Source organism: Phaenicophaeus curvirostris, chromosome 10 (genome assembly GCF_032191515.1).
Source record: "Phaenicophaeus curvirostris isolate KB17595 chromosome 10, BPBGC_Pcur_1.0, whole genome shotgun sequence".
Lineage (NCBI taxonomy): Eukaryota > Metazoa > Chordata > Aves > Cuculiformes > Cuculidae > Phaenicophaeus > Phaenicophaeus curvirostris.
Window position 1 is genome coordinate 26,024,825 of NC_091401.1, and position 15,252 is coordinate 26,040,076.

The 15,252-nt window shown below is 46.8% G+C and overlaps 1 protein-coding gene across 5 annotated transcripts; it reads left to right on the top strand.

Moving 5' to 3' along the window:
- Positions 1-1,316: 1,316 nt before the first annotated feature.
- PASK (PAS domain containing serine/threonine kinase) lies at positions 1,317-14,820 on the top strand. 5 transcript variants are annotated; one of them, XM_069865198.1, is made up of 17 exons: positions 1,317-1,509; positions 2,896-3,131; positions 4,051-4,221; positions 4,820-4,960; positions 5,258-5,392; positions 6,020-6,313; positions 6,661-6,823; positions 7,370-7,544; positions 7,935-9,241; positions 9,596-9,774; positions 10,350-10,517; positions 11,258-11,383; positions 11,822-11,956; positions 13,063-13,262; positions 13,545-13,678; positions 14,262-14,408; positions 14,607-14,820. In XM_069865198.1, the coding sequence occupies exons 1-17, from the start codon at positions 1,344-1,346 to the stop codon at positions 14,669-14,671; spliced, it is 3,942 nt and encodes a 1,313-aa protein (XP_069721299.1). In that variant the 5' UTR covers positions 1,317-1,343; the 3' UTR covers positions 14,672-14,820. The 5 variants fall into 5 exon arrangements, 4 of the variants coding, with proteins under 4 accessions (XP_069721299.1, XP_069721300.1, XP_069721301.1 ...); XR_011338120.1 differs by lacking the exons at positions 14,262-14,408; positions 14,607-14,820 and adding an exon at positions 13,347-13,443 and having other exon boundaries at positions 13,063-13,255; positions 13,545-13,641; XM_069865199.1 differs by lacking the exon at positions 4,820-4,960.
- Positions 14,821-15,252: the final 432 nt, after the last annotated feature.

A 15,252-nucleotide genomic window follows, 5' to 3' on the forward strand; every position in this document is an offset into this window, starting at 1 on the left:
GATCTGGGACACGGGGCAGATTGGAATGGTTGGACTCGATGATCCAAGACGTCTTTTCCAACCTGATGATTCTACGATTTATTAGAACAGGCGGACAGCAGCCAATCAGAGCCGCGGACGGGGCGGGCCTCAGCCAATCAGAGCAGGCTGGGGGGGCAAGTCGCAGCCAATCAGCTCTGCGGATGGTGCCCGAGGAGGCGGGGCAGACCCGAGCCCACGCCCTCTAGCCCTCGCGCATGCGCGCAGTCGCCCCACGGCCTTCTGGGAGTTGTAGTTCTCGTGCTGCGCGGGAAGCCGCCATCGAGCGGGCGCTGCCACAGCGGGAGCTCTCGGCCCCCCGAGCGGTGGCACCGGGGCAAGGCGGCCGCGGCGGCGGCTGCAGGCACGGCTCGGCGTGTGGCGGCGGAGGGAGGGGCCGGGCAACGCGGCCCTGGCGCCTGTTCCCGCGCTGGCGGCTCATTGGCTCCGCTGGGGCTGGGGGTGAAGGGATAAGGGGCGGGGGGATGAGGGGATGAGGGATTAGAGTTGGGAAATGAGGGAACAGGGGCTGAGGGATGAAGGGCTGAGGGTTTCGGACTGGGGCTGAGGGATTGGGGATGGGGAATGAGGGGTTGAGGGACTGGAGATGAGGCGCTGAGGGACTGGAGATGAGGCGCTGAGGGACTGGAGATGGGGCTGAGGGGCCGAGGCATTGGGAGGGGGGATGAGGGGTTGAGGGGCTGAGGCTTTGGGAGTGGGAGATGAGGGGTTGAGGAACTGGAGATGAGGCGCTGAGGGATTGGGGATGGGGCTGAGGGGCTGAGGAATTGGGAGTGGGGGATGAGGGGTTGAGGGATTGGGGATGAGGCGCTGAGAGATTGAGGATGGGGCTGAGGCATTGGGGATGAGGAATTGGGGGTGGGGGATGAGGTGCTGAGGGATTGGGGATGAGAGGATGGGGTCTGAGGGCAGGGACTGATTGATGAGGGCTGGGGCTGGAGCTGGAGCTGGGGCTGAGTCAGAGGCAGGGGTTCAGCTGGCCAGACTCTCACTGCTCGCCCTAGGGTAGGAGGGAGGCGGTGCCACACTTGTTGACTCCAAACTGGGAATTACTTCCCAAATTACCAAAGCCTGGGCTTTTAAAACAAGTAGGAATGGGGACAGAGCACTGGCTGGGTGCTTGGTAGCTCTTATAGCAGCATGGCAGAGGCATCCTGTGCCCATCTGTAGTCAAGAGACGCTTATGTGTTAACAGCACAGCCCAAGTGTTGATGGGACACACGGGACTAAGTGGCTGTAAGGCTTAACTTCTTGTGTCTTCTGTTACCTGTCTCCAGGTGTGGTGTGTCAGCCAGAGCGTGACCATGGCAGCCGAGGTTTGCAGCCCCTCCAAAGGGGGCCTTCTGGCTCTGTCAGCAGGCTCAGTCCTTGTTCACTTGGATGACTCTGACAAGCTGAGTAGATCCTACCCCTGGGTGAGCAGGAAAAGTCAGCTCTCTGACCTCTGCCGGCTGAGAACATCTCTGCCTGGTGAGTGCAGTATTTTGAGACCGTGTTCACAGGTTTGCAGTGAAGGTTTCAGGTGATGGGTTCAGGTCTTTCTTCTCCTCTGCCTCAAACCCAAAGTCAACAGCAAGAACTAGGTGCTGGAAAGCACTTGTTCCACAACCATCTGAGCCATGGACTGCTGCAGGCTGGGAGAGTTTGAGGGATGCTTGGTTGGATAGGTGCTCTGCGCTCAGAGTTGTCCCTGGGCAGCCATCGGACCCCCCCAACAGCTTGTGTTATTACCTAAAACATGGAAAAATTCCATGAAAGATAGAATCATAGAATCGTTTTGTTGGAGAAGACCTTTGAGATCCTTGAGGCCAACTGTCCACTAGTAAACCAGATCCCTGAGCACCTCATCCACCCGTCTGTTAAACCCCTTTCAGGCAGTTGCAGACAGTGATGAGGTCTCCCCTCAGCCTCCTCTTCTCCAGCCTAAACAGCCCCAGGGCCCTCAGCCTCTCTCAGAACCCTTGTTCTCCAGCCCCTTCCCCAGCTCTGTTCCCTTCTCTGGACACGCTCCAGCCCCTCAATGTCCTTCTTGCAGTGAGGGGCCCAAAACTGAACCCAGGACTCGAGGCGTGGCCTCACCAATGCCAAGAGCCAAACTGTTAAATGGGATTCTTTTAGGAGGGGAAGAGCTCTGCAGCTTACAATACACCCAGATCCAGGTCTCCCTGTTTTATCCTGGTGAACATATTCACACTGTTTGCGGAAATGTCCTTGTGATGAGTTGTCCATAGCGTTTCTTCCAGCACTGATAACTCTTCAAAGCTGCTCACTCTTTTGGGAGCAAAGCCGTAGCATTTGGCTGCTGATTCCACTTCCCAGGGAAATGGTTTCTAACAGGCAGAACTTTTGACAGTTTCAGTAAAATCATTTGGCGTTATATAACAGCAAACATCAGTGTGGGCACAGGTATTCGGTGTCACGTCTTGTGAACAGTTAATTCACTGCCTTCTGACTAATGCAGTTTTTAATAAGGACTTGAACGCTTACTGCAATTATATTTAATAACAGTTTGAATTTTAACTTGAGAGATTTCAACACCTCTTAAACTCTGATAAGTGAAAAATAAAAGTAAACTAGTCTGGTTGAATCTTATGGGTGTTTGTAGTTTTTGTGTAGCCTACAGGACTGAGTTTAATTGTTCTAGGGGCTGTGATTCAAAAAGATACGTTGATTAGAATTGTTTCTGTTTTCTTTAGTTTCGTTGAATTTGTTTTCTTGTAATTTCTGTAAAAATCTAGAAGCATCTCTTTAGGGATTGCCTGACGGTTGCTTCAGCCAACAACTAGCGTTTTTAATTCATGCCTCTAATACTCCTTGATTGTTAGAGTTACAGAGCTGGTCTTTATCTCCTAACAGGGGAGGAATGGAGCTCTTACTGCTTGTCTTCACTAGCAGCTCATAACATTTGTACCAGCCAAACTGGTATCTCGTGGGCTCGGTGGGCTTCGGCCTCTCTATCCACATCCATCGGAGATTCGGCTTCCTGCTCCTTTTTGCATGCCGTGTCTGCGGAGGAAAGCAGCCACAACATCCCAACTGCTGCGCGCAATCCAAACAAAGCCATCTTCACTGTGGACGTCAACACCACAGAGGTATTTCCAGTGGGAACTGGTGAATCAAGCTGGCTGGAACTGGGATGGCTTGTATGGTGTCAGGCAGGCGAAAACGCTTGTTATTCTTATACGTATCTGCTGGCAGTCAGAGCATTGTGGAGGTGTTTTATAGCTCAAGCCTGGCAGGCTGCTAAAGACTGTCAAAGTGTTTATTTCCATTGCAGTTTGTAGTTAGCCAAATGTACACATGGGAAACACGGGGGTCTTTAGGTTTTTTCAAACAGAAATAGGGAATAAAGAAAAATGCAGCCGTGACGTGGCATGAGGGAAGAAAGGAGAAGCAGAATGTGCCTCATGCCTTATGTCTACTGAGTGCCAGGCCTGGTATGGGTGTGTGGTGGCACAAGGTTTCTTTACTGGTTCCAGTAAATATGCCTTTTGCACTGGGAGGGAGAGAATTGCTCTGCTTCTTTCCTGAGAGTAAACACTGATATAAAACTGAGTACTGACAACTTGCAGGAGCTGTGCCATCTTTAGCTGGGACTGGCAGTTCGGGCTTACCCATCTTAAGGGCTCTTTAATCCTGGCTCATTCTGTAACACAAGCCAGCGTCAGTTAAATATGTGAGTAAAATTTGGTGGTCTGCAGAGGTTTTGCCTCCATGGATGTAGTTATTTAAACTCAAGAGGCTGGAGTGAGTAGGCAGTTAAAAGAAAAGTAGGAAATCAGTGTCTCAGATTCTCTTAACCCAGAAGACTCACAGGCAAGGGATGTTCCTGGAGTAAGAAGCTGTAGTGAACTGGTCTTTAAGCTTTCAGAATTTAAAAGAACCACTCCATTTCCACCCAGAGAAAGGGATATAATCAGACACTAAAAGAACAACCTGAGGAGATGATGATCTATCACCAAAACTTACAGTTTTATTCATTGTTTTGGGGTTTTTTTTCTCCTTTTCTAGATCCTGGTGGCTAATGACAAAGCCTGCAAGCTGCTTGGGTGCAGTAGTCGAGAACTCATTGGTCAAAAGCTGTCCCGTTTGATCTCCAAATCCAGCCAGGAGGTGTGGGAAGCTGGGGGTGAGGACTACATACAAATGGATGAAGGCTTTTCGATGGTTTCAGGAACTGTGGTATGTGAAATGTTCAAGCAAATATCCCCCACCATATGTAGGATTCTGTAGGCTTTGGTTTGGGGTTGTTTTTGACATTTTCAATATAATTTCCTGATATATTTATCTTTGTGGGCATTTGGCAATTGGACTTGATGATCTCAAAGGTCTTTTCCAACCAAACAGTTCTAGGATTCTGTGAAATTAAACTGCTATTCTTGCAGCTGAAATTAAGAACTGTGTTACTAATGTATTCAGTAGCACCATGAGACATCCCTTACGTGACGCATCTCTGAAAGGCTCCCTTCTCAAATGCAAAGTGTTATGTTGGCACATTAATTATGCTGAAGGAAATGCCTTTAGTCTTCCTGAGGCTGTGATAGACACAAAAGCAACCATGGTGTTTTGTGTTTGATAAGTGAATTATCTTCAAACCTTTTAATCTCTATATTAAAACTATGTTTCTTCCAATAAAAAACTAATAAGTAACCAAGAAACAATGTTTTCCTAACAATGACAAGGAGATATCTTGGCTCAACATCTTATTCTCGTTTGAAATTGTTGCTAAATAACCACAGGCTTACTAAATTCTCACCCCATCTCTGAATCCCATGGAAAGGTGGATGTCATCAGCCGCCTCAAAGAGAAGATCCCTGTCTCAGTGTGGCTGAGGCGAATAAGAAGCAAGGACAGCCAGTGTTGTGTGGTTGTGCTGGAACCAGTGGAAAGACTTTCAACTTCTGTTTCCTTCAGGGCTGATGTGAGTGTTTTCCTAATGAACAAATGTGACCGTGGTTTGTGAGAGGTTATGCGCGAATGAAATGTGTCTAAAGAGGCTGCCCAGGAGCTGGTGGAGTCCCTGTCCCTGGAGGGGTTTAACAGACGGGTGCATGAGGTGCTCAGGGATCTGGTTTAGTAGTGGACAGGGCTGGTTGGACTCAATGATTTCAAAGGTCTTTTCCAACCAAGTGATTCTACGATATTTGTTGTTAAAGAATGGATTGGACTGTGATTGAAATGCTAAAACTAAAACAGTCCTGTAAATTTTCTTCCCAAGGGAGAGATTACATCCTGTGACCTCCTTTTTGCCCATCTCCATGGCTACCCAACATTGGAAGAAGTAGTTGGGCTCCACATAAAGGACCTGATTCCTTCTTTGCAGATTCCTCCTCTAGGCAGAAAAATCCCAAAGGTATAGTATAAAGCACCAAACACATTTCTTCCGTACCTTTCCTGTTTGGAACATAAGTGCTTGCTGTTTTCCCTTATGAAAGCGTTTTCCGAGAGCAGCAGTTCTCTGAAAAAGGAATGCTGCTTGTTTATGGAGCTGCTGTCTGAAAATTTGCTGACTGAGAATGAGATCAAACCCCAGTCTCTCATTTTGGAATCTGTGCTGCTCAAAGACACTCTTCTCTAGTCCTGGCTTTTTAAAGAACCTCTGTCAGGTCCTTAAAGTGCCTTTGAGTTCTTTACCTACTTTCAGTCATTTCTGTCTGAGGAGTGAAAGTCTAAAGAATACCCAGATCTTGCAAATGCCTTGCAAATGGGCAGCTAGAGGCCTCATTAACACCTCATTTACTGAAAAGGTGCAGCGTGGATTTCCCTGGTCTCCATTTTCAAGGTATTCATACAGGAGTTCAACATTGGATTCCAAATCCTTAGAAAACCAGGCTTTGTTCAGTTTGATATTCGCGGGCCTGGTTAGTTTTTCTTTCCCTAAGAACATTATGGTGTAGTTTTGTATGATCACTGAAATAAACCCGAAACATTTTGTAGTTTGGATTTGAGTTTGGTTATTTTTTGTTTTACTTTAATTTAGACCCTTAGGATCCAGCGAGCTGTGGGCTATTCGAGGGAGGGTAACATGTTTCCTCTCAGTTTAACGCTGCGAGTGAGCCTTCTAGAGGAGGACCAAGCGGCGGGGCAGGAAGCTGACATCCCACAGACTGAAGGCAGTGGCTCTTTCACAGGCTGTTATTACTCTGCCACAGTTGTCGTTTTCTCCACCATCAGTGGTCTCATCACTGTCTGTTCAGATGGAACCATCTGTGGCATCAAGGACAGCTTTGCTTTAATGCTCTTTGGCTATGAGAAGAAAGAACTGTTGGGAAAGGTAAGAAGGGAGTTCTAATCCCTCCCAAAAGACTGCGAGGTCTGGCAGCGTATCTGTTGAAGTTGTAAAGTCTTCTTTTGCACTCATTTCTGTCTGTCACAAAACCTCTGTTCTGAGTGTAGGATGATATGTAAATTCCCTTGCTATAATTGCAGCTGTGCTGAGGGGCTCATATGGATTTCAAGCAGCCCAAAGCAAGCTGTGCACGTATATGTTCTCCCATGGTCATATGGGTCGCTTTTGCCTGGCTGTCCATGAGAACCAGGCCTGCAAACATGGATTGTTAGCATTTGCCTCCAGTCTGCGAGAGTCAGGTTAGCCTTATAAGGTTTCATTCTCTGTTTTAGAACATTACATTCCTGATCCCTGGTTTCTATAACAACATGGAGAGAAGCAGTGACTGTTCTTTGCCATTACCTCCTCTTGACAACTCCATGGGGACAGAGAGCGAGTGCGTCTTTGAAGCTGTTACTGCATGTCGTACAGCTGGCTCTGGCTGCCAGAACAAAGGTAAAACGAATGGAGACAACAAATGGGCCTGTGAATGTAGGAACATGCTTTCTAAAAGCCACGTACTTTGTGCAGTTTTTAAATTGGATTGTTCACCTGATGTTGTACTTCTGCCCCTGTGCTTGGCGCTGGGGAGGCCACACCTCGAATCCTGGGTTCAGTTTTGGACCCCTCACTGCAAGGACGTTGAGGGGTTGGAGCATGTCTGGAGAAGGGAACGGAGCTGGGAAAGGGGCTGGACAACCAGGGTTTGTGGGAATGGCTGAGGGACTTGGGGCTCTTTAGGCTGGAGAAAAGAGGCTGCAGGGAGACCTTCATTCTTCCCAATGAGGGTGGGGAGGCCCTGGCCCAGGCTGCCTAAAGCAGTGGTGGCTGCCCCATGCCTGGAGGGGTTCAAGGCCAGGTTGGATGGGGCTTGGAGCAGCCTTCTCTGGTGGGACGTGTCCCTGCCAAAGTCAGGGTTTGGAGCTGGATGGGCTTTGGGTCGCTTCCAACCCAAACCATTCCGTGATTCTATGAGTTGGTTTTGTTTCTTGTTTCCTACAGACAGCAGCTTCTTGGCTGAGCCTTTAGCAAGCCCTCTGTCAAGAGATGAAGAGCAGAAATTTGAAGCAAGACACAAAGACGACAAATTAATACATGATGAGACTAATCAAAAGAATGGAACCAGTTTATTTTCTACTCCCCCACCTCCTGCAGTGGCATCCACGCCCACTAAGAGGTAAGCCTTTAACGGACTGCGTATTCGCTTTGAAAAGCAAAGAGCCACGGTGACAGCAAACACTGTTTTTTCAGCTCTGTGGTGTCTTTTTGTTTTAGTAAATGATCTATGATGATCTATATTTAGAAATTAAGCTAGAGAAGGCAATAGTCCATAGGTGAAGAGTGCTGTACAAGTGTACCCACTTCTCTTTGGTCCAGACGGAATTTGTTAGGATTTTGGATGTGTGTGCAACAGCTTCCTGTCTTTTTCTTTTAAACTTAAAACCCACACAGATCACTTTATTTTTAAATAGTGACTATAGTAATAGGAGAGTGGGTAGCATACAGTAGGACGGTCGTCTCATTTTTTTGGCATCGTGACATCACTAATAACTTTGAATTGTTGCAGTGAAGGCAGCGTTGCTACTGAGGGGCTGTCAGCCCACCCTGGAGAGCCTTACCCTGACACCTGGCTTGACAGAATCAGAGCAGTGGAACCACATGGAACAGAGGAGACTGCAGGATCAGATACTGCTCAAGAGATGCTCTCTGCAAAGCACTCTCCTACGTCACCTGATTCAGAGCGGTTTGATTTAGGTCAGAACACGGAGACTGCAGAAAGAAGCAGTGCCAGTGCAGTATCTGGTGCATCTGAGACTCCAAATGCCAGTGAGGCTGGTATCTCACCTAACCAATTACAAGGTCATCATCAAGACCTCAAGAAAGTCAATTGCCAGCAGATCTGTAGGTTGTTGTATGAAACACCGAAGCATCAGCACTCCACCGATGCCTGGGGACAAGCTTCTTCAGTAGATGTTGCCAGGCAGCCTGTTTGTTCCAGGCTAGAAGGCAATTTAGTTACCACACCCTGTGGCCCAATTCAGCCGCCCTCTGATATTCCTTGTAACTCCCCTGGAACACCAACAATGGACGAGTCGTGGTCTGGGGCAACCCTGGATTGCAGACAAGACTTTAAAAGCCACGTGGTTACAGGGCAGTTGTCAAAAAACTTGATGTGCGATACAAAACATTCCAGCCTTGAGCACGCTGTTGTTGAAAACTCCCTGCAAAACGATGTTCCATCCTTCTTTACAGGTGGAAGACATAATAACCATGCTGTTTATTCAGGAGATCCAATGGGTTGTGATCCTTCTGCACCAGGGATTGCCACAGCCTGTGAAGATGCTGAAGAATCGAACACTGGGCTGAACTGTATTTGCTCTGGTCTTGAGGTACTGGGTCTAAATAGCAGCGTCAAGGGGAGCTCAGACAATCGTGTGGGTTTCACTGTGGCTCCTGTGGGCGCATCCTCCTCCGAGGATTCAGCTGCAGGTAATGTGCTACCTCGGAAAAACAGTGCCTTTCCAACTGGACATGAAAAGCAGCTGTGGAATGGTGCTGCCGTAGAAGATAGTTCTAGGTCCCTCACCTCCCAGAGGCATTTAGAAAACTCTGGAGAATCCTCCAAAGCATTTCTGGAGAAGCCCGAAGCTCTCACAGAGATTCTGGGAGACAACGTCAGTGGAAACCCACCGGAAAGCAAAGGTAGTCCTGGAGAAGATTGTCAGTGGCATGGGCAGCAAAATGTGGAGATAAAAGTAACATCAACCCCAGTGAGACAAGAAGGAAGGCTGGATCCAGCAGCTCCCTTGGCCTCGGAGATTCTGGAAGGCACCTATTCTGGGAATTGCTGTCACAGAGATGGTTCACAATTAAGTAAGTTAAACCTGTTTCTCCACTTCCCCAAACGCTTTATTGAGATGTTCTTTTAAATCCTTATTCTGCAGAAGGCAGACACTTCTGGCACCATTGGCCTCGATCTCTAAGGTCTTTTCCAACCAAATGATTCTGCTGGGGCTCAGAGCTTTGGAGGTAGCTGACAAGTATCTCTGGAACTGCGTGCTTTTGTCAGCCCTTCTGGTGGTTCCTCACTGAACAAGTGTTCCCCTAGTCAGTAATGGAGGAATTCACTTTATTTAAGAGCTCAGAATTTTCTCCTATAAAGCCTGCAGTTTCCTTCAAAGCTGCAGTTTCACTCTCCTATTTTAACTTCCTCACTTCTTTCTACAGGCATACTCTTCGAGGTGAAATGTGTGGAACTGCAGGACGCTGCTGTGCTTTTCTGTGTCTGGGTGGTGAAAGACCTGCAGAGCCAGAGAGAAGCCGTCACGAAGGCTCAGCTCTTACGCTCCAGCCTGGCGAGCTCTGCCCAGTCTATTACAGATCTTTCTATACAAAGCCTCGAAGAAGTAAGAAATCCTCCCACTATATATTAGTGAACATTTCTGTCCTTGTTTGACTGTGAAGCTGAAAATTTTTTCAAATTACAAGAACGTCAGGAGGTGCGGAGCAGATAGTGCTGTTTTTTTCGTCAACAGAAACACAGGAAAAGAAATGTTCCTTTGCTGTAAAAAGGACAAATTGCTGTTTTGTAACATTTCTGGTAGCCTAAGATGAAAGCATCTCATTTTAAATGTGTTCTTAGTTTTGTTTAAGTACACCTACAATAAAGGTTTGCTCCAGTGTGGTGAGGTTAATTATTACATCAGTGTAATCACACTGGATTCAATGACACAATACTTCACCTTTCTCTGAATTAAGCTGAATTTCTCTGCATTTGTAGCTGCTGAGAGGCGGCTGTTGACTTAACTTGTCTCATATGGTGATGGTTACATCACCGTACAGTTCTGGCTATCAGAACCAGAGATCACCCTTTTAGTTGTTTTGCAGATTCATCCTTTCTTTTCAGTATTTACTTGATTTTATAAATATGATTCTGTGCCTTGCTCATTTCTTTCTTGCTATCTCTTTTTATCTGTACTAGGCCATCGGATCAACTTCACTTTTTGAGAATTCCCGAAGAGCTGAAGAGCTTGAAGGATTAAGGGCATGTGAGGGAGAATATGCAAACAATTACAGCACTCTCAGTCTTATCGGCAAAGGATCTTTTGGCTTTGTCTGGACTGCCAGGGGCAAGAAAGATCATCAGGAGGTTAAATATTTCTTTTAGATCTCATTGCAGTCATTGTTTAGGATGAAAGCTGAAAGGTTAGAGTCTTTGTATTCTGCCAACACTACACTATTAAAAGCTGCTGTTTGGTAGTTTTCCTTTTAAAGAGAGATCTGGAATCACTAACCTCATGAAATAGAACAGTAAAACATTCACACTGATGTAGTATATGAACTGTTACCTTAGCAGGCACAGAACGAGACTGACCATGTGGGTGATTTAACCTCTTGAAAGAAGCACGTGTTAAGCTTAACAGAATCACAGATTTTAGTCTTTTGTTACTAAAAAGAATGACAAAATTTGAAGTCCTTGTTTTGCCACGACTCAAGAATGCAGAGCAGATCTGTTGAGGTTATGGGATACTCCTTTTTATCAGCAGGAGTGTTTGCATGCTGAGAGGCAAGCTCTGGTGTTCCTCGATGTGGATGCTTAAGTTCTCTCCCTATGCCAGAATTCAACACTGCTGTAGCTGGGTTGATGAGAGAGCTGGCCTGTCAAAGCCTTTGGAATTCAGAGCATCAATTAAAAGAGAATGAATATAATCCACATAGCTTCTAGGACTAAATGAGTTTAAATATGTTTAACAAGCAATAATAATAAGCAATGCACATTGGCGTACGTCTGTCCTAATGTGATTCACTAACAGTTTTCCTGGACACTAACTTACCAACCACCTAAAGTCACACTTTTGCAGGTGACGCTGACTGCTGTTGTCTGTGTAGGTTGTCGTGAAGTTCATCTGGAAGGAGAGGGTGCTTGAGAACTGCTGGGTAGATGTTCCTGGTCTGGGGAGAGTCACTCAAGAGATCGCAATCCTGTCGAAGCTGCAGCACCCCAATATCATTAAGGTACAGTGAACCCAGTGTGAAAGCAGTTTGAACTGCATCAGGTGGCTCCTTTGAATCCCTAATATGGATTAAGGAGGGAGGAAGTGGCCTGTGTTAAATCTAGCCTTTCAGGAGAGACAGGAACCTAGCTATCCTGCCTTCTTTTGTCAGGTTTGTTACAGCAGGCTGTCACTTGCTTCCACGCTTTGACCTCAGACAAGTCATGTAAACAGATCTGGAGGGGTGGCTTGAACAGAAAAAAAAAAATCCCTGTACGTTATTTCAAGATGACAGGATGTGTATCTTGGAAGTGTGATGTCACCTCTGGACATGTACTAGTTCAGTAATGGATACTCATAGAATCAGGGAATGGATTGAGTTGGAAGGACCTTAAAGATATTAAAAAAAAAAAGGTAGTTTGAGGGCGAAGCATGTGATTAAAATGTCTGTTCTTTATAGGTACTGGATGTATTTGAAAATGAGCAGTTCTTCCAGCTGGTGATGGAGAAGCATGGATCTGGTCTGGATCTCTTTACGTTCATTGATAAGCAGCCCAACTTGGATGAGCCATTAGCGAGCTATATATTCAGACAGGTGAGAGCTGGGAACGTCCAGTTGCTCTGTGCAAAGCCACTTGGATCAATGCTTAGTTTAGATTGGTTACAGGGGTAAAGGGCTTTCCACTTTTTAAGGGAAATTCCTTCAAATCAAGACTTTATCTTCGAATTTAGTGTGGCGTAGTGAAAAATGACTCCTGCCTGTGAGTCAGGAGTTTATGTGAGGGATGAATTGTCCTTTATTCATGAAGCTAGCCACAACAGCAGCCCCCAGATAACTGCTGCTCACATGTTTTGGCATGAATTCTTTGCTCTGAGGTATGAAAGGATTACTTTGCACATGGTAAACCCTTGTTGTGTCCACACTCCCCTCACCCAGGGTGCTGATGGAAGCGATGCACCTTCTCTGTGTCCCCTGTGTGGTCTGCGATCCCTTCAGACTTCTGATGGATAAGCCCTTTCCCCTAAACAAGCCTTGAGTCTGCCAGGATGCTTTGTTCCTTCACACCCGTGCAGAATTTCTCTGCAGGGGAGCCTTTTATTATCAGTTGGAACTTTTCTCCTTCAGCTTCCTGCTTTTCTTGCTCAGATGTATTGTGGTAGGGATCACGGTGGTCTCCAAGGTGATATATTACTGATGCTATTCTTAATTATGGCACTCTGGCACGAATCATGCAGGAAGAAGAGCAGGATTTAGAAGTGGCTGTATGATTTATACCAAACTCCACTCCTAAATGCTTTGTCACTGCAGTATCAAAGGTGCACAGTAACAGCCTTCTGGAGACATCAAAGGACCCTCCAAATGAAGCTAGGATAAAAATAGCATCACCTGCAGATTATAACAGTAAGCTTTGCTGCTTCTAACCACAAAAACAAGCACATCGTGACTATAATATGCCTTCTCCCTGCACAGTTGGGAGAGGAAAGCAAGCAGAGGCTTTTTGGAGTCTCTCTCCCAAGAGCGTTCTAACACCCACTGCAGCAATGCTGACAGGCGGGCCTGAGCTCATTTCTAGTTCCCAGAATTAGGATCTATATCTTGTTTAATAGTGTCAAAATGTGGTTGGAACTCCGTGATGCCACACGGACTATCCAGAAGGACACCTCTGCATATTAACACCTGTTTCTTTCCTCCTTTTTCAGCTTGTATCAGCTGTCGGCTATCTCCACTGTAGAAACATCCTTCACAGAGATATCAAGGATGAGAACATCGTCATTGCTGAAGATTTCACCATTAAATTAGTGGACTTTGGTTCAGCTGCCTTCCTGGAACCCGGCAAATTGTTTTATACCTTCTGCGGGACGATTGAATACTGCTCACCAGAAGTGCTGTCTGGTAAACCGTATGTCACTCTCTGAAAAGTAATCTTAATGCCCAGTGCACCAAAAAAACTGCCTGTTCTTCCCTTTCAATGTTTACTTGATAGTTTTGGCTTATAGTGGAGGAGGCTGACGTTCTCTTTTCTCCAGCTTATGTGTGTGGAAGCCTACGTGTGTGTCATATGTACTCATCAATCAAAACTGGTTGGAAATAAGGTTTCCCTGATGCCTTTGTACTCTTCTCTTTCTTTAGCATGCAATTACACATTTGCAACTTGCGTTTACGCACGTTTCTTTCTGCATAGATACCATGGCCCTGAGCTGGAGATGTGGTCACTTGGCGTCACTCTCTATACCCTCGTGTTTGGGGAGAACCCCTTCTGTGAGCTGGAGGAGGCCATGGCAGCCGTCCTGAGCCCTCCTTGGCCTGTGTCAAAAGGTACATTTTTCCTGTTTGTTTCTCTAAAAGAACAGATCTCTTGGGAAAGTGTGAGCAGTATTTATTCCCCAGATAACTTTAAAATCAGTAATGGGTAATAATGTATTGACTTATAATTTCATAATGGCTTGGCCTCCCAGGAAAAAGAGGTACGGAAAACTAATTTTGTGTTAGGTTAAAGAAGTCTTCATCTACAAGTTCTCTGGGATCTGTAGGAGCACTGCGGTTGTAAATTCTGAACCCTGAGTGCACCTTTAACTGCAGATCAAACATGAGATGACTGTAAGAGAAGCCTGGGCTTGGAAAAGGGGAGTCAGGGTTGCTTCTGTGGCTTTTCTTTCACCTTCTGTCCTCCTCAGTGTCCTAGCTCTGCTCTCAGCTCTGTTTTCACAACTGTGAAATCTCAGGTCATTCCCAGAGCTGAGCACGTGGGACTAAGGCTGTGGCAGAGCAGTGCTGCTCAGGGGATTAAGAGGGAGGATTTGTCATTAAAATCTGTATTCTTTGACTATAAACCATATCTAGCATTCCCGGCATGCCTCATACTGCCTGAGCTCTTCCTCTCCCTGCTGTCTCTCCCCAGATCTCATGGATCTGATGGCCGGACTCTTGCATCCCGTTCCAGAGCAGCGCACGACTCTGGTGATGTTGGTGAGGGATCGCTGGCTGCAGCAGCCCGTTCACCTGGGCAATTATACCTGGGAGGAGGTGTACCTCTCTGCTGAGACAGGTGAGATGGCGTTCTGAGAGCGTTCCCTCCACCCAGGGCCCATCAGGCACACGGGAATGATTTATGAGGGAAGGCTGAGCTGTGGTTATCAAGAGCCTTCTGCTGGGAAGGTCACCTGCTGATTCCCAACGTGCTGCGTTTGGAGAGGCTTCTGTGTCCAGCAGCACCTGTGCTTCACCCCTCACTTTCTCTCCCTAGAAAGCAGCAGATTCAGAAACAATTCTGGTGAGTGCGCACACGGAGATGGGCTCCCAGCTCCTTGAAGGAGCCGAGCTTGAACGCTCCCTCCTGCGAGCCTGCAGCTCCCCACCTGGAAGAAGCAGCGGCTGTGGAGTACCCGGGCTCAGCCCTGGGCCATCGCTGCCATCCCAGCCCAACTCCTGCTCCGTGGAGCAATGGCTCCTGTACCACAGGCCACCAACTCTCCCTCAGGAACCACAGGAATTCAGTGGAAGCGCTTCTCTCTTGTAGAAACATGTGTTGGCCGGCCCCAAGCAGGAGGCAGTGCAGCCCTGGGCTAGAAAAGCTTCTCGGTAATCAGCATTTATAATTGCTCTTATCCAGGACTTGTTTTAAATCTGAGAGGCAAAGGGTTTAATGTCTTATTTAAATTGTTCATAACCCAGAATATATTTTTATTGGCTGTTTTTATAAGCTTTTTACACATAGTTTCCCTTTTTCTGAAATGTGAATGAATAAATGAATATCTTGTTCGCCCTCTGCCTGTGGTTTGGAGTTTGTGTGCACAGCGAAGCTGCAAAAGTAGACATGGAACTGCAGGATGGAGGAGGTACCCCCCGTTTTTGATCAGAATCCTCTCTGTGTCCAGGACGAGAGTCCTTGA

Excerpts from the sequence above, each read along its gene's own strand:
- PASK (XM_069865198.1), top strand. The coding sequence starts at position 1,344 with ATGGCAGCCGAGGTTTGCAGCCCCTCCAAAGGGGGCCTTCTGGCTCTG. Across the intron at positions 9,242-9,595 it reads CAGAGATGGTTCACAATTAA|GCATACTCTTCGAGGTGAAA; the intron begins GTAAGTTAAACC and ends TTCTTTCTACAG. Across the intron at positions 13,679-14,261 it reads TCCTTGGCCTGTGTCAAAAG|ATCTCATGGATCTGATGGCC; the intron begins GTACATTTTTCC and ends GTCTCTCCCCAG.